The sequence below is a fragment of the Polyodon spathula genome, chromosome 5 (genome assembly GCF_017654505.1).
Source record: "Polyodon spathula isolate WHYD16114869_AA chromosome 5, ASM1765450v1, whole genome shotgun sequence".
Taxonomy (NCBI): Eukaryota; Metazoa; Chordata; class Actinopteri; order Acipenseriformes; family Polyodontidae; genus Polyodon; species Polyodon spathula.
In genome coordinates, this window is record NC_054538.1 from 19,943,021 (window position 1) to 19,962,382 (window position 19,362).

Below are 19,362 nucleotides of genomic sequence, written 5' to 3' on the forward strand. Positions count from 1 at the left end.
TCTTGTTTTTGACGAGCATGAACCTGGGTGTATAATTTCTGTACAATGGGAAATTTTGGTGGAGAATTTTTTTTTTGGCTTTATTGGCGGTTGTAGATACAACTATTACTGAAGAATCCCATCATGCAGGTAATTGCTAAGTCTATAAGACAAAATGTTAAAATAAATTGGTTCTTCACTGTATAAAACTGAGCTGATTTTACCAGTGCTTGCCGTCTTTTAACCAGTTTGAAATTACTTCAAAGCAAAGTAAGCATTTTTGTTTTGGCTTTATATTAAAGTTCATAGATCAGTACTGTTCTACAATTACATTATACTGTGGTCCTTCCACTGTTATGTTGTGAACCATAGCTAGGTTTTAAAACTGAGAGATGGCAAATGCTTATTGTAAAAGTTTACCGGTACCTTAAAGTTAAGGGCCATAAAGGACGAGAAGTACTATAACTGATTCGAAGACGTGCTTTTGTTCTCCAAGTTGCTGCAGTGACACTGTAGATGCTATAACAAGTTGTACTGTTTTAGCAGACAGATTTCATTAAGTAAACATTTATTTGAATGTTTTTGAACGTTCCAAGTGAAAATCCGCAATTCAAAAACCATCAAAATACCCTAAGGTTTCAATTCTGCCGACTTTAAAACCTGCCAAAATGTCTTGTTCCCGCCCCAATACAACATTTCTGATTTGTAATTTCCTCCCAGCCCGAATTCAGACTTTAGAATCCAGGCCAGTCCAAGGAGTGAAATCGGACCAGAGAATTCAAGCTCCAGACCGAATTGGGAACCAACTTGAGTCATTTAAAAACTCATTGTCGACATAAATTATATTAAATTCTGTGGGATGTTTACTGTGATATCGCCAGGGATTCAACTAGTTTGTTCTAGAGATCAATGAGACATTGTCCATCAATTTAAAAGCATCGACTTCCTTTTCCAGTACCCATGTCATTGTAAACTGTGTATTTTTTAGCTGTATTTAGGAGTAAACTGCCTTCCACGCTACTTTTTTAAAATTACTTGTGCAATGCAAAACTAGAACGTAGTGTGTGGTTTTAGACCGCAGTCTCTTAAACAGCAGGATCTGTAATCATGTTTAGGAGAGGGTAAAAAAAAAAAAAAAAAAAAAAAAAAAAAAAACTGCAGTATATTTCAGTATATTTTAACAACTATGCGTCGGGTGTTTGAGACAGCGCTTTAGAAACCTTATTGAGACTAGAAACAATGGGAAGGGTGGGCAAGAAAATATGAGGCTGTTATTTGGGGAGTGGAGGAGAAGCCTGCAAGTGTTGCAAATATTTGTGCACTGTAATGTACTGCTCCCCAGTCCTTCCTTTCTCCTGGCTTTGTCAAGACCAGCACTTCAATTTTTGTTGTATTCATGAACCAAGCCGCACTAAATACTGTACCTGGAGTGTGAGAATTGTTCTGCTAGTTTTTGGTTTTGTAAATCTAGTGGTCCCTTGTTGACTCCATGGCATAATGAAAAACACAAAATCATTTTTTTTTTTTTTTAAGAATGTGAAGTTGTGAAAATATGTTGTTTTTATTCCTTTTGTTGCCCAAATATATCAGGCTACACTTGAGTCAACAGTTAAAACTAGTATAGGCAGATTCTATGAAATCTAAAGCACTCTTTTCTAAAATACTAAATACATCCGTGTATGACTACTTTCATAGCTTATGCAGGCAGTTTTCTTTTTAAGTTCATTTTTTCATAAATTGTATGAAATGTGATTTTTAAAGTTTTTTTTTTTTTAATTGAATAAAGGAATTTTTCTGTCTGTGTATTCTGAGCCAATTAAAATGTAACTCTTCAATATTTGTAAATCCATTGGATTTGTATAAAATATTGTGTTATCTATGGCCAGATCTCAACCGGTTTATATGTTTTTAATTTTGTTCCCTAGGGGGCCTGATTTTCTGAAGTATGCTCAGTTTGCATTTAAAACTGTCATTCCCAAGAGACTGAGAAGCAAGATATCACCCATGTTTATTTGCGTGCCTTCCTAGATAAGGGCCAATTCTAAATAGTTTGTACATTCCTGCTGTGCTGAGAGAAACCTAGCTTGAGGTATACAGAGTGCAGCCTTACTGTGAGTGTACTGTGTGTTCATTCTCTCCAGCAACCTTAGATGAATTAGAGGCTTATAGAGAAGAAATGCTCTTTCCCCATTCTCTCCCTTTTCCTTCAATTCTGACACTTAAGCTGCTTTCCAGGTCATATATGTACATATGTTGTACTTTATTTAGGTAGACATTACATAGTATGAAAATGTCATTTTGTACAGATGTTCATGTATGTACAGGCCAAAATAAAAAGGGTCTCATGAAAAAAGAATGTGAAGTTGGCTTAATATTTGGCGTGGAGTTTGTCTAATTTGGGGGTAATGGTTATTCTTACAATTTTCTCTTCTCCTTTTCTTTAGGTAAAAAGAACTGACAGTTTCAGCATGTGCAAGTTTTTATAAAATGTAGGTTTGTCAGTTGTGGGAGAATATTCCAGTTCTAATACTATTTTTTTGTTTTATTGTTTGGATGTCTTTTTCTTTTAAGTTGCGATAAGCTTATAACTTATGATCACAGATTTGTGAAAATGTATATATGGCTTCATAATGGTGGGAGAATGAAACAGGCACAGTTACAAGTTTGTATATACACACATCTAAAGCTATGGCCTAGGGTTTTGCATCACCTAGAACTTTACCATTGGGGCATAAAAAAAAAAAAATAATAATAAAAAAACCTACATGATCATAATTTAGATATTTTATTTAACATCATGCAATCAAAGAAACTACAAAAGGATGTTGCATAAGTCTACCAGAAGCCATAATAGTACAGTATATAATCTTAGATTATGAAATGTCACAATTAATGTCACTTTCGTTAAGTAGATGGAAAACGACAAAGCGGTATGTATTAATTTTTGTTAACGTACCATTATCCAGCAAATCTGATTAGACATTATGGAGCAAAATTTGTTCATTCTATAGTGCATTGGTTGCCAAACTGGTCCGCGGGCCTCTTCTGGTCCAGTTTGAGTAAACTCAAGTTGGTCCGCAAGCAACTCCCAAAATTTGGGTTACGCAATTCTTGCAAAAAACTATTTCTACACAATCACGTTGTGCTACCAATATTACTAAGCAACACAACAAATAGCTTTAACCACGTGGTATATAATTATAAGTATGTAGTCTGCGTTTACCTCTATCTGTTTTCTTTTATTGCGGGTGCGTTTATAAATGAATATGCTGTATATTACAGCTCCCTTTGAAGCAATACCAAGCATCACCTTGAAAGCCGACATTAACTGAAACGGCTTTTTAATGTGAAACGCATACTAATTATAAATAATTTACACATGAAGCACATTTGTCTTGTCCAAATTAATAGACCTTTTCTTTTAGCCTGCATTTTAAAAGAGCAAATCTACATCTAGCATTCACGTAAATGCACTGCTTTCTATTGTGCGTTCATTCTACTGTTTGAACTGCAGGGAGGGAAAACCTTTTCAATTTTTTTTTCACTCTGTACAAGTAACATACTGCATTGAATATTTCTAATTTGGTTTGAATAAATAAAAAATTAATACCACCGTTTTAGTAGTTTTCATTTTGAGGAGTATAGATGTTGTAGTCCTGCTAGGGGTAAGGGAATGCATTATACCATTACTTCAATACGTTTTTGGAGAGGTTAGCTGCATATGGTAACAGAAGTTAATGTGAAACAAAAAGAGGCTAGATTTGTAGCTTGACTCGATTTCAGCTCTATGTTATTATATGATTTATTGGGTCAGGTTTAATATCTCGCAAGACTATATCCCAAAAGAAATTTGTATTAAAGCTACTTCTGGAAATAATTTGTACAGTCTGTTCTTGACGCTGTAATAAAGCCAAAATGGTATAAATCCTATTGACTGCGCGCCACCAATCCCGTTTCAACCCGCCAAATTATTTTTAAATTTTTCAATTTACTTCCCATCCACCTCGTCTTCGTATTCCGGTGTTTTTTATATGCACGTCGAGTGAAGCTGGCGATCAGCGAGTGCAATAAATTGCGTTAGAAATTGGATGCATTAATGTGTTTACATTTACTGGATCCAAGGATGCATTACTTGTCAGGAAGTTTTGTCAAACAAGACTCTTACACCTGCAAAACTGAGACGCAATTTATCTACAAAACATTCAGAATGTCAAAAAAAAAAAAAATTAGACAAAAGAAAATGAAATGGCAACATTCCTTGCTGATCTGGTAGCGAAGATTCAAGCCCAGGAATCTTATGAAGTCAGGTATATTATATAAATCCTTTTACATTCTATATGTACTTATAAATATACACATAGATATTAGTTTCAAAATGCTACATTGAAAAAGGTTGGAAACAACTTAGGTCACACGTTGAGAAATTACCAAGCTATGTTAAGGATACAACACAATTTTTAAAAAGACTTGAATCACTAAAGCACAACCTTCCAGAGAATACAGTTTTATTTTGCATGGATGTAAAATCCTTGTATCCAAGTGTCCCTCCTAAAGAAACTTTAGAAGCTTGTCAAAAAGCACTCGATAATAGACTAGATCAATCAATACCAACAGGAGAGGTGCTGAACATGATCAGTGTAGTTTTAGAAAACAGTTATTTTACATTTGTTGATAAAAATTACAAACAAAACGATGGTACAGCAATAGGATCTAAATTAGGACTGTATTTTGCCAGTACATACATGGGGAAATGGGAAGAACAATTACTTAGAAAATCAGAAAAAGAACCTTTAGAATACATTCGGTTTGTAGATGATATTTTTGGGGTTTGGACACATGGAGAAGAATCTCTTTTCCAGTTTCATAAAATGGCAAACAAAATACACAGTAATATTAAGGTGGACCTTCGATGGACAAGAAAAGTAATAGAATTTTTAGATACCGTAGTAAAACTTGAAGGTGGTTCAATTGAGACTGACCTCTTCTATAAACCTACTGACATGCACCAGTATTTACACATGTCCTCTGCACATCCAATACACACTAAAAGGGCAATCCCAAAGGGGCTAGGAATAAGAATACGAAGAATATGCTCTAAAGAAATTGACTATGTAAAACAAAGACATGTATTAAAAACAAATGTTAAAAAAAAGAGGATACAAAGAAAGAATTAGAGACAGAGTTAAGAAAAGTGGATAAACTAAAAAGAGATGATCTACTAGATTATAAAAATAGAGATAAAAAGGTCAAGAGAGTCCCATTAATAATGACATACTCTAAACATTTGCCCAATATTTCTAAGATAGTTTGGAAACACTTGCGTATTCTACATAATTCAGAAAAATTGAAAAAAGTGTTTTTTAAGGCCCCAGTTGTAGCATTCAAAAGAGAAGCTAATTTAGGTGATATTCTAGTTCACAGTAAACATAAAAGAATAATTGACAGAATAGGTTCTACAAATACTTGTACTAGTACATGTAAAGTTTGTAAATACATAGACAAAAGTAAAAATATAATTAAACATAAGAACACCACATGTGCACTAAAAACTAATACCTACTGTGAAAATAGCAATGTTGTTTATGGAATAGCCTGTGAAAAATGTGATGAAATAAAATATGTTGGAGAGACTGGAACAACTTTATATAAAAGAATTCAGAACCACCTTTCATTAATTAGAAATAAAAAAAATGAATGAGCCAATAGTACAGCACTTCACCAGTCAAGGACATGACATAAATTATGTAAAGTTTGTAGTATTAGAACAGCTAAAATTAGATAATGCCACATATAGAAGAATAAAAGAAAGTAAATGGATAAATAGACTGAACACAATTATGCCAGCGGGACTCAACAGAAAAGAATGAACTAATTAATTCCAATAAATATATAAAAGTTAAAAATAATTAAATAAACAAAATTAATTCAAAAGTTATGCATGCTGATGCGCTGGGGAGACCATATCAAGGCTGATCCTCAGAGCCAGCATTGCATGATAATATAAGTTTATATAAAATAATGTTAATTAGAATTAATATAGATTTAAAGATATAAGTAAAAGTGATGTCACATATAGAACACCATTACATCATGTAAGAATAAATCATGGATTTGAATATAAACAATAACAAGTAGTTGTCATGCCGTCAAACACCTATAAATACCTCCAATGTTTTGATTCAAACACAGGCTCCCTTGAGAAAGATATGTACAACATATCGAAACGTTGGGCAGCTGGCTCTTTGAGCTAATATAACTATATATATATATATATATATATATATATATATATATATATATATATATATATATATATATATATATTTGTTCTGTATGTTGCTGTGGAGCTGTGCTCAGAAACTAAACATCTACTCTGACACTCTCAGACATACCATCTCGCTGACGCCAATACATCTTTGATACCAGAGGAGTGCTCAGAGAAACATCTGCTCTGACGCCATGACCGACATAATATCTACTGTGATGCCATGGCTGAGATAATAACCTGTACTGTGATGTCATGGCTGAGATAATAACCTGTACTGTGATGCCATGGCTGAGATATCTACTCTGAAGCCGCTGAAGAGATGCTCTTTGTTGCTGTATTCAAAACTATTTTGTTCTCTGTTGTTTCCACAATAAAGACTTTGTTGATCTTTGTCTAGACTATTTTATTGTGAAGAAGACCAACCTTACATTAGGATCACTTTTTACATAAGCTTTGAGATATCTATCATGACAATACTTTATTTTTTCATATACGGCAGTCCTGAATGAATATGTTTCTTCCCGGATCTCACTGTGGAATCTGTCACAGATTGAAATCCAATGACTGGGTGAATTGCACGGTTTCAAATCAGATGTAAATATAGTTTTAAACATACTTTCTTTTCAACCGTTGTACTTGTTATATAACTGTGGTTATTTTACTTGTGCTATAACACTCTTTATCGATTCCCCTGCTGCTGTAGTATTTATTGTAGCAAGTGTTTATCTCACATCTAGATCCAATTCCTTTGTTTTGACCATGCTGTGCTAAGAGCACAAAGTACTTTGTGTCAGTTTCTGTGCATGTTTTACAGCTAATGGTTTTTATAATATTGCTAAATTGAGAAGTAGTAGTTTCTAATTGATGAATAGTGTTTTAACTAGTTCAATTAAGACTAACCTTAACTTACAGACATTAATTGAAAAGGTGCCAATAAGTGTGTGATCAACAAATATTGTTATTTACTCCATAGGGCAGTATGATTAATATAGGTTATACAGTAGCTTCATTGTAAATTGTGAGAAATATTTAGGGAATGTCAAAAATTGAGTTAAAGGAATGAACAGGTCAAACGATTCTTAGTTTAACCATTTAGCGTGCCATAAAAAATAAATACACCCTCATTGTATATGTTGCCACTTCCTACAGTGTTTTTCAAATCATTAGCATCATCTTGGAGCCTGTCAATTCTCAAAGCAGAATTCCAGACTGGTTGTTGTTTCTGATACTTAGCTATAGTAAGTTCCTTTGTTATCAGTAATACTGTACATGCATTTGTTAAATATGTATGAAGCCAAATTATATCATATGCAACAAAATAAGAATGTTTCTTCCATAACTGCGAACACTCAAAAGTACAAATTTGGAACTAGAAGCAATGTGATTGTTAACCACTACATATTGTCCCTGTCTTTAGTGTGTATAATTCAGGCACTTAACTAATTAAGCATACAGGATATCAGATTTGTGTAAATGCTAGAGTAGAAGTCAGTCGAGATCTGAGCTGTCCAGCTTTAGTGCTAGCGAACCCTTAACAGAGCACTGCATAGCAAGCAGAAACCTGAACACCATCATTTTAGTGAGTTGTGTATCAGGTGTAAAGAAGTCAGAACGAGAAAGACATGTAACAGACTTTATTTTCTGTATTCTTCACAATAAGACGAGTACATGATCAAATTGCATCTTTCCATTGTAAAGTGCTGTCCAGGACTTAATGAGTAAGCAGTAGTGGAAAAAAATTAAATACAAATACTGTAGGTCAGCTTTGGTAAGAAGCCCCCTCACCACTTCAAGGTCCTGACCTATGGAGTGGGGTGTTAGTAACAGGTTGAACAGAACTTTAAAATGCCTTTTCACATAACCCACAAAAAAGAAGGGCTTTAAAGAGGCTGCCTGTCTAAAAGTGACATCACCGATTTATAATAACATATGTTATCAGTGAATCACGTGGACATTTCATACTCATTATTTTTATAGTATGTAATTGTCTAATATCAATTAATAGGAATGGAAATTGAATTTGAAATTGAAGCATCACATATACTGTCTGAAACATGTACATGTACAATGTGAAGTTGTTTATTACTTCAGAATTACATCTACTGTACTTTTATATCATGTTACACACACCTTATTGGCACAATTTCACTTAAATACAGTGAATCAGCACCTCCCCAGCTGGGTCACAATAACTACATTAAACAAGGTGGGTGTTATAACTGACATCCAATTTACTTTTGATATCTCTGCCCCAGAAATACTCAAGTCAGGCAATAATTCAGTAGCTCAGAACCTAAGACTACTGTAACAATTAAAAATGAAAGATTAGAAATAATCAAATTTATGGGCTATTCATAGACAATATTTCTCCAAATCAACAGGTCTCAATACATGCTCCCTTCTGAAAGATATGTACAACATATCGAAACGAATTTATTTAAATTACGATGGCTTCAGTAACTTGTACTCTCTCTCTCTCTCTCTCTCTCTCTCTCTCTCTCTCTCTCTCTCTCTCTCTCTCTCTCTCTCTCTCCTCTCTCTCTCTCTCTCTCTCTCTCTCTCTCTCTCTCTCTCTCTCTCTCTCTCTCTCTCTCTCTCTCTCTCTCTCTCTCTCTCTCTCTCTCTCTCTCTCTCATTACCTTTCAACACGACTGTAGCGGCTTCCCTTGTGATACCCCTGGTGTTTCTTTTTAAGATACTCACCTGTGCTGAGGTACACAATGTATTACATTTTTTTTATGTGACGTTATCCACTTTATTACTTTATGTATTTTAATTTTATTATATATCTTTTATGTATATAGTTGGTTAGGTCAGTCCAAAAATATTTGAGCAATTACAGTTCCAAAATAAATGAGTTGTAGTTTCAGAGTAAATACTGCAGAAGGAGCAGTGCAATCCATGAGTTACGTTTTTTAGGTATATGGCAATTGTTTTAGAGTCTTATGCTTTGCTAGCGTCACTACAACTTCTAAAATCAATTTTCTGTCTAGTTAGACTTGTAATAATTTACCAAAGAGAGCAAAGTACGTAGCAAATCATACATGAAAAGTGGAACCGTAAACCAGCTAGCGCAGTAGTAAAATATAGCGCTGATGGTGGTGCAGTTTGTTTACTGGAAGTAAAGGTTATGTAAATCAATGTAATGGGTCCAGAGATGACAAATAACAAAAGCAAGGAAGGTATCAACATTAGGATTAAATACCAGTAAAAACGCACAAATACATTCTATTTTTTTACTCCGTTTACGAAATCGCCACGTGACTCGTTTACGACTACAGTGGGGGGAGGCAGGGCGGCAAAACAAAGACAGACAAGGCAAGGGATTGCATGTAGTACAAATTACATTGTTTTTATGAAAATGACTTTCAGCATATACTTTTGCGGCAGCATCCGAGGAGGGAGGCAGGACGTGGAGATTTATCAGAAGATCGTGAAGAAGCTGCAGCAATACGGAAAAGTTCTAACAGAGCACGTCAGCTCCAGTGGTTTGACCGAGAAAGGTGTTTATGGTGTTTGTCCTGCTGTTAAACAATTTCAATATGTAGAATCGTTTAATGTTCTTTTTGTGAACAAAATTGCCAATGTGAATCAGTAAGTAAAATAGTGTTAATAACATAAATGGTCGGTACTGAAATGTATTTATTTAACTAGGAATGAACACCCTTGAGGTGTACATCACATTTTCAATGGGGTCCTGGCAGAGCACCTGGTGCTACACCGTTGGCATGACATATCATTTTAGGCTATATTATTTTGTACGTCGTCAGAATTTGGGACATTGCAGCAGTCTTATTTTTGACTGTTCACGGCCATCAGAATTTAGTACTTAGTTAGACCACATTCAGACCTTATGACAGGGAGACAATATCAGGCATTCTGAAAGCGATCTGTCTCCCATTTAAAAGTCACATTTAAAAAAGGGTAATAGTCTTATGAATTACAAGGATGAATGGATGGATGTGTTCCAGTTTTCTGTAGTGCTGGGGATCACCCTGTAATGAAAATACTACAGCATAATTTTTACACTGCAAATGCAGTTACCTGCTTTTTAGTCATACTGTATATTATTGTCTGTTTAAGCCTTCTGCCTGAATGAAATCCAATACAGAGTCCAGTTTCTCACATGTGCATTGGTCATCTTTGAAAAGGTCCTGTTCTTGTTTCGTTCTCTCCTCAGGGGAGGATGTCACCTCACAGGGAGACAAATTCATTCACGACAGGGATGTGGAGTGGCTGGAGGAATCTGATGGTAAAGACACCTGTACAACTACTTCAGGAATTGACCCACTGCAGTTGTCTTTTTTTATTTTTTAAATTTGTCACTATTTTATAAATGTGTGTTTTAGATTTCTGTGGACTAAATATATCCAAAAAAGAAGGCATTCCATTTTTTAAAATTCTTCAAAAGGACAAACGCTTCTCTGTCCAAACTATAAGCTTGACATCTATAGTTAAGTTAAACACCTGCAGCAGCAGCAAAAGGCCACACGTTGCATCCACTAGCTGCGTTATAGTTTGAGAATTAAAGCGGAATTTGTTTCGTTAGCTTCCTAACCCTTGGCTCAGAAGGGAAGTACATTTCCAAGACCAACCATGCCTGACAATAAAAGGACCCATGTGTATAAAAATAAGCAAGTTAAGCCAGACAGTTTTGAACTGTTATGCATGCATCACCTGTTTTGACATGACTTATTGAAATGAACTTTTATTTTGTTGTTGACAAAATCATACAGAAATCTAAATAAAGCAGACAAGGCAATCTTATCCAGCTACAGCATATATTTCAACTGAATTTCCTGTGCAGAGCAAGCTTAAGGGGACTGGTGCTTTTAAGCATTGTGGGGGATAACATCATGCTTCTCTTGTAAAATAGCATGGGTTCTATGAGGATTACAGAGTACAAGAACCGTAATTCTTCCATTCATAAGGATTAGTGTACAGGTTTGTCTCTTCTCTTTATCAGTGATTGTAGCAGAGGTGACACAACCTTCCCTTGGGGTTGGGTATGAGCTTGGCAGGGCTGTCGCCATGAATAAGAAGATCCTCTGCCTTTTCCGCCCTTCATCGGGTAAAGGTAAGAACCCAGAAATATTGTGGCTTTAATGGGTTCTTTCCTTCAAAACACATTTTTGGTTTGCATTTGTTAGTACCTGGCCCATAATTCTTTTGGTTTTAAATATACATCTCTCAAATCAAAGTCTATTATTAGTAACATAATGAGCAGTGAAAACTTGATTTAGCCCCCAAGACCAAGACCTAAACATGGTTTAGAGACTCCTGGGGCCCAAAGTGTTATAGATAACACTATGTAACACAATTTTTTTTCCTGGGTAGTAAGTAAATACAGTATAATCGTAAATCTCGAAAAACTACTCACTTCTAAATCTTTTGTAGTCATTTTTGTATTACTTTAGTATAAATACTTGTTAATTTGGATTCATATATTGTTTTTTTCTGACTTTATGTGAACGAAAAGACACACATTTGCCCGTTTTCCCATTGGAATTAGTGATATTTTGAAATATCACTGTCCTGGTCACAAAAGCAAAGTTTGTGGGGAATAATAGCCATTTTCTATACTTTTGAGGCATAAGCAATTCAGAAATAACACTTACTACCCAGGAACAAAAAAAAAATAAAATAAAATTGTTACACAGTGTAATCATCTTCATTTCTCTGCCCCCCAGTTCTTTCTGCTATGATCAGGGGAGCAGAAAACAGAGCCAAGTTCCAGGTGCGCGACTACACAAGTGAAGAAGTTGAAGACATCATAGATGAATATTTCAGCAGTGCAAACTTTTCATCCAAGTGACTTCATACAGCAGGATGTAAAATGCAGACCTCCACACAAGGAATACTGTCAGAATGATAGGTGATCAGTCATATGCCCACAACATACACATTTAAATGCATGTTGTACAGAGAAAAAAAACAGCGGATTCATTCCTACTAATCTGATATTACATTATTTGGATAATGTGGTTAACGTAAGGAAGAGTTTAGGGATTATCATAACAGATATTATTTGTATGTACTGCAAGAGTGTTAAGAATCTTGTACAATATCAGACTTTTTTTTAATAAACATTTGTTTCCCACCCCATGTTTTCTCCTGCCACTAAATACTGAATGTACATTATCCGTCCATGCTTTGAAAACCCAGGGGCGACACAGTAAGCTTTTTAGTCTGTGTCAACAGGATAGATATACAACAAAAACACAAGTAGTTTTTTCTTTCTTTTTTCTACAGCCAGTGCCTTACAAATTTATTATTGGTCTTAAAAAAACAAACAAACAAAAAAAAAAAAAAAAAGCACACACACCACCATACTTTTACTACCCATTTTGAGATACAAGCCAATACCAAAGAAAAAACAAACATCAATTAGCAGAAAAAGCTCTTTATTTAGTAAACTGAAGTCGCATAAACTTCAGTTTTTGATCACCCCCAGAAAGATAGAACATTATAGGTGTCCAATATAAGTATATGAATATGTAAGGATATCCAACTTCCTGCGAGAATTAACCTGATAACTCCATCAAACTTGTCACTGAATCTGAGATCTGTCAACAAATATTTGTCTATATAAGTGAATATTTAACATGCTCGAAAACAACTCATTTCCATTTTTTTTTTAAAGAAAAAAACAAGAAAAGCATGTTACATGAAGCTTTGCAAAAAACAAAAACAAAACCAATGTATTATTTATTTGATTATGAGCCACAGTATTTCACCAAATATTGCAGTGAAACCTCTGTACTAGAGAATAGGTGACAAGTTTTGAAGGTTAAGAATCGGAGACCTATCAGTTTAACTCTTTGGTGGGGCACTCTGGAACATCCAAACCACACTAACCCCTTGGTTTAGATTTGTTTTTTTTGTATCACTCTTAGGTCATACATTTTTTACATAGGGCCCTTCTAACAAAAAAAAAAAAAAAAAAACAATTGAAAAAAGCACCTTCCCATTTCCTTTCACATTCGCAAGCTTGAGGGGTTACAATATCATTACATCAGAAGATCTAAAAAAAAAAAAAGTGCGTCTGCGTGCGCTGTATGTTTTTCTTGGTCTAAACCTATACAATCAAATGTTCATTAATACTTAAGCCACAAATGGGTTATACTGAATTAGTCTTCCATTTCTTAAACTTTCTTAAAACTAGAAAAAATCCTCCATAAAAAGACACTTACCTACCTTCCAGAGAGTTTTATTATTAAAAAAAAAAATATTCCATTAAACAGTATTCTTACCTGTCAGATTACAGTATGTGTATGCATAGTAAAAAAGAAACACCCCTGCTAAATTTCCCATCCGAAAGAGAAGACATTCCAAAACCTCTGGTTAGCTCCCAAGTAACATTTTGAAGTGACTATTTTTATTTAGAATTATTTACCGCTTTTGTTTATGTTTATTTTTAGACCACATTTTATTAAACTTAATTTTTTAATGTTTTTTTTTTTGACAATGGCATGCTGTTTTTTGTTGTTCTGTATTAAGCCGTAGGGGCTGAAGTCTCACTCAAGGTTTTCTGACTCATCGTCTTCCGAGAAGAACTCGTCCTCATCGATGTCGTCATCGTCGTAGTCCTCATGCCACTCTGGGACGTACTCATCATCGTACTCCTCGTCTTCATCCTCCTCCCCGTCACCTGCGTTGTTGTTATTGTTTGAGTCGCCAGAGTCAGACCCACCATCTGACTTCTTCCTGCATAATAAAAACATAAAAAAAAGGGGAGATCTTGGATGTCCGAGACAACAGGTTGGGAACCACTGCCAAAGAACAGACCTGGATTCAAACTTGTGTGATACTCTGGTACACAGTCCAAGAATAAACATTTATTTTATTTAAATATATTGCTTCCCAGATAATTCATATAGCAGTTATGACTTATGTGAAATGCCTAATCCCTGGTCATGTGGTATTAACACAATTTTGCTGCTTTCAGTTGTACCCAGTATGGTGTTAAAATTGTTCCCACGTCTTCCTGATACCAAATTAAAAAAAATAAATAAAAAAAAATCCATGAATTATTTCCAAAAATTAAAAAAAAAAAAAACCCACAGAAATGCTTTTGTATCAGGAATAAAAACCTTGAGAGAGGTTGTCTCACCAGTTTAAGTGAATTTAAGTCAGAGATATAACTAGTGTTACAATAATGCATAAATTAATATATTCTGTTTTAAAATATTTGGGATTAACATGACGTTCTTCTGTTGAAGCTTACTGCAGTAAGTTCCTGTGCTGTCCACTGGTTTTAAGAGCAATTAATGCTATACATAAATATTCATGTAAAAAATCATCACATTCATCACTTCATAAAATATGTATGTACCGTGAGAGATGCCCCTTATGAACCTTCTGGTGTAAGAGACACATTCTGTGTAGTTTGGGACTATAAAGTTTCGTCTTAAACCATGAGAGAAGCATCTCTTGTTAGAATCATAATCAGAGGTTCAGATAACTGGTACACTGGAACACATGCGCACCAATAAGAAACGAATGCAGACTTCCATATTGTTACTATCAGTACATTTTTCATATAGGCAGCAAGGGTGTTCACGCTTACAAGATCAAGCATTATCTGGCTGTAACTCATACCTGCCTAACCTCTCGATTTTCTACTGAGTCTCAAGGGCTCTGGGATCTGTCAACGATCTCTGGGTAACTGAGCTTACTATCACAGACCATAATTAAATACCAGGGGTCCCCATAGTTCACTTAAGGCTGGAAGGTTCCATTCAATAAAAAGTCAATTTCTGCTAGCGCTATCATTGGCTGCTTTTATAAAAAGGTTTTATAAAAAAAAAAAAAAAAAAAAAAAAAGAGAATGATAGGTGGGGTCACTCCAGTTCAAAAATGATAACAATCATTTTATTTAATTGATCAATTATTTTTTATTTTCCCCTAACTGATAATGTCCAATTATGTTTAGTTTTTTCTCCTCAGTGCAGCAGGTCCCCACACAGCACAGAGGTTCTGACGGCGTGTGAGCGTCCTCCCATCTCACCAGCCTAAAGCCAGAATCGCTGTTATGCCGAGCAATCTAGAGCAGATGTGGGCAGGCTACCGATCCTGGAGAACAGAGATCAGGCCTGCTTTTTATTCTGGCCTGGTGTATGGCCAGTAGGGGTCACTGTTGCACGATGAGGAGTCGTCCCTGCCGGTTTCCCATCCCCCACCCTGGGAGCGTCAGAGCCAATGTGTGGGTGGGTCATTTGAGTCCAGAGCCAGATCCAATGAGAAACTATCATCTATGGTTGCCAACAAATAAGAAGAATCAAAACAAACCTGTCTGTCGGTGCCAGAATTTAATGTCGCTTTTGCTGTCTGAGGTACCCTGGCACTAGAACCTAGATCCAAATTTGCACCCCTGATCCTTGATATCCCAATTGTTTGAACTGTCGGAGGAGGAGGTGGAGCTAGTCAGCAACTTGGGTAATGACCCCTAATTTTGGTGTGTACTAAACTGCTAAGCACCCATGTGAGAACCTAGTGATAAAAGTTATGTGAACCCCTGATTATAATCTCTCATTATAATCACCTCGTTATAAACCCCAAGAAATGCAGTAAACAATCTGAAAAGCTGACATTTTAAAAATGACAGATTCTCGTCATTCTTAATTAATTAACCTTTAAAATCAGTCAAATAGTGTACCAGTCATTTCATGAAGTACAATGAAACTTTTAGGCATTTCATTTAACAACCAAGTGAAACAGTAATTTCACAAAATGACTGAAATCTTTTAACATCATGTAATCAAAATGACATTGCAAAAGTCTACCGGAAGCCATAATAGTAGTACAGTATTTCATGTTAGATTTTGAAATGTCACTTTTTTAAATTTCAGTTTTTCTTTTAATTACCGGTATATGGAAAAACACAAAACTGTATGTAATTCAATATGTTAAATGTAACATTATTCAGCAGGTTTCATTCAACTTTATGAAGAAAAATGAGTTAACTCTATAGGGTGATGCAAAACTTTAGGCCACAGCTGTACACCTAGCATGCAGTCTCTGCCCCTCCCTAGATATACTTACTCCTTGTTCGAGTCTGACTGGTTAGCTAGATTTGAAGACTGAGCCACCTCCTGATCTGCTCCCGTTTTTGACTGATACCCCACTCGAAAATCCTGGGGTTAAAATTAAATAAATAAAATAAAGACAGGTTTTATTATACTTTTTTCTCTTCACTGGATGTCAAGAAAGAGGGTTTGTTAAGTCATTATACGGTTGACATTTCATCTATCAATGATTAAGTCAATATAAAAAGCCAATGACCCTTTCAGGACAGTATGAAGAAGCTGGTCATGAGGAAGCATATGGTGGTGGCCATGAATATTACAAGTTGTGAATAAAAACTTGGATATGTGACTTACAATTATTCTTAGAATGTAGAATAATGAAAAAAAAAACAAAACAAGAATAAACATGCAATATTCTTGACCACCCCAAGGCTAGTTCTAATGCCAGTGGCATCTCCTCAGTGAGTTCAGGCAATTTAAATTGTTATACCATGCATGCAATTATGAGAAATAAAAGAGCCTACACACAACCAGCCACATTCCATCCACTACCTTATTTTTCTAGGCAAGGTGCAAAATGGTCATATAAATTTATTCTAGTTATTTATTTTCTACCTAGTGCTTGACTTGGGGTTAACAGTCAAATGGATTATTGACAAACTCTGAACATAGAGGACAATTATGGAAGCAATTAATAATATTTCACAGTAGGATTTGCATGCCATTTTAAATCAAGCGCTTCTAAAATTAGCACATTCCTTGAAGACTACCTGTTTATAGATCTGCATGATGCTAATGCAAATCTGTATTTGATGGTTGTTAATTCAGTACATTCCTTACTCATTCCTTTCAGTGGATTACTGTGCAAGTCTTTGTTAGGTATCCGTTTATCACATTTTTAATATATTAAGGATATCAGGCTGGCAATTGATCCGTTATCCACTGATCTGACAAAAAATGGAATGTGTGACAATCTTCTTACTCTTACTAAAACTAACTGATGCTAACTGCACTGAATATCTTACATTGTTCACTCATGCAGCCAGTCTATGCAAATAGCACTTTGACTGAAGTAGTTTGGATTGCAAACTTACTTGCCATATTTAGTAATGCTCCCTTTTAAAGGCAAACTGTACACATGCATAATCATGTCTACTTGTTTGTTTACCTGTGTAGAATGCTGAAGGATTGCTACCAGTCTTTCCTGGATCCTGCGTATCAGCTCAAGCCCAGTGTTCAGGTGCTCTGGCTTCAAAAGACGGATGCATGATGCCAGGTCTGTACACTGTAACAGTGTCTCCTCTGGAAAGATTAATTGAAGCTTATTGTTTTTTATAATTTTAACATGTTGAAGAATAGCTAATGGTGATAATATTTCACCAATAATCTTCTAATTAAACGAATAACAGTGCCAAAGCTGATAATCCAAAGTTTAAAGGTTGTGTTAATGCTACGGCACTCCAGGTTTGTTGTTCATGTTGGAAAAAGCATATAAAAACTACACATTCTGTTAAAAATTGACACGAAAGAGAGAAAATGGAATGTACAAAAATCAATCGCATATTGAAAAGGTTCCACCACTGGTTTGATCAAATTATTGATCAATAACCGATGTATAAGCTTTGAAAATTCAAATTCCACAAGGTATGTTAGCAGCGTGATCTTTTAGACTGCTAACCTTTAATGCTTTCCTCTACTTACCAAGCAGTATTTGCAGTGCATTGGTATGAAGCTCCAAGGTTTCTGTCTGCTGCTCCATAATATCCATCTTCTCAGTGTCCTGGTTATAGTAGCTATAGGCACAGGAGTAAGCAAGAACCTGAAACAACACAGAACATTTCAATACAAATATCAGATCAGATCCAGCCTGCACTAGCACAAAGCCTCCCACAGGTGTCTCCAACAGATTAAAAAGGAGTCTTATGGAAGATGAAGCTGGGAAGACTGGAAAATAAAACTATATGGTCTCTGTTTTTAGATTCAATCCCAGCACACTTAAAATAGAGTTAAATAAGGTTTACAAGAGATGCCTCTGTCTTACACAATGTCTGGTTCAGTAAAGCCAAAAACAGTCACTGTTAATTGTGCATTTACATGATTACTTCTGCACATATTCCAAGATATCAGGAGTGCTCTGCTTTACAGAATTATTCTCTCACCTTGCGGGACTGTGCAAGGATCTTGCAGGCATCAATCACAAATGTTAGTGACTTCATCTGAAGGGCTTCATTGATGGCGGAGACTTTGTTTTCCAGATTGAGAGCAAAGTCCTGTTAAAAAAAAAAAAAAAAAAAAAAAAGTTTATAAATACAAGTCACAGACATGGAATCTTTAAAGTCCCAATTCATGTATTCATATATTATTTTCACTCCGATTTAAAAAAGGAGTTACCTTAGCCTGATTTTGGAAAGTGCACCTTTCATTGTAATCCTGAAACTTCTTTTCCTGGCGTGCTGCTTTACTCACCTATAAAAGGGTAACAAACAATATCAACGCCCCTGTTTATAATAAAAGTCCAGTCCCTGTCCCCCCCACATAGGAAAAAGTAAATCAATCAAATACCAAAAGCATGCCAACACTTAACATTTATCACCATCATGCAAGGAAAAAAAAAAAAGTAATTACATTTCTTTCCAAGTATATGGCCTTATCTACTGGAAAACCACACTGTGATGGTACAAAACCTACAATTTTACAATTTGCATTTGTTTGTCATCAGAGCCTTGACAAAACAAATAAATAAATAAAATAAAAGATGCTATAAAGTTTCAACTAGGAACACGCTTACTCCACCACTCACCATAGCTGCACAGTTATAATAATCTTTGTGCGTTGGTTTCCAGGATTTGAGGCATCGCCAGCAGAATCCATGGTTACATTTGACACAAGTCATACTGCAGAAAAAGATTAGGGAAGGAATTACATTTGTATGCCAGCATCAAACATAATTCTGCATGTCTATCAGCAGGTGCAGCTCATCAGTAGGGGAAACATTTCCATAAAATCAAGAATGCTTAGCAGCCAATTTCCAGGAGAATATTGGTTTGACTACAGTGCTTTACAGTGAGAAACCCTGTCCTAACAGGA

The 19,362-nt window shown here is 35.3% G+C and overlaps 2 protein-coding genes across 4 annotated transcripts in view; one reads left to right on the forward strand and one right to left on the reverse strand.

Annotated features, from left to right (window-relative positions):
* The first annotated feature begins 9,407 nt into the window (after positions 1 to 9,407).
* Positions 9,408 to 13,249, forward strand: dnph1 (2'-deoxynucleoside 5'-phosphate N-hydrolase 1). The gene is made up of 4 exons (XM_041250007.1): positions 9,408 to 9,750; positions 10,428 to 10,499; positions 11,214 to 11,324; positions 11,938 to 13,249. Exons 1-4 carry the CDS (start codon positions 9,603 to 9,605, stop codon positions 12,060 to 12,062), a joined length of 456 nt encoding a protein of 151 aa, XP_041105941.1. The 5' UTR covers positions 9,408 to 9,602; the 3' UTR covers positions 12,063 to 13,249.
* LOC121315691 (cullin-9-like) overlaps positions 12,766 to 19,362 on the reverse strand; it is a 59,593-nt gene continuing 52,996 nt past the window's right edge. For 2 of the 3 annotated variants that reach the window (XM_041250005.1, XM_041250003.1), the window contains 7 exons: positions 19,076 to 19,169; positions 18,667 to 18,741; positions 18,435 to 18,545; positions 17,977 to 18,094; positions 17,444 to 17,577; positions 16,292 to 16,383; positions 12,766 to 13,954 (listed from right to left, as the gene is read on the reverse strand). In XM_041250005.1, the coding sequence (XP_041105939.1) occupies positions 13,765 to 13,954; positions 16,292 to 16,383; positions 17,444 to 17,577; positions 17,977 to 18,094; positions 18,435 to 18,545; positions 18,667 to 18,741; positions 19,076 to 19,169 (814 nt within the window). In that variant the 3' untranslated portion in view covers positions 12,766 to 13,764. The remainder of the gene's footprint in view (positions 13,955 to 16,291; positions 16,384 to 17,443; positions 17,578 to 17,976; positions 18,095 to 18,434; positions 18,546 to 18,666; positions 18,742 to 19,075; positions 19,170 to 19,362) is intronic. The other variant, XM_041250006.1, reaches the window with a different exon arrangement.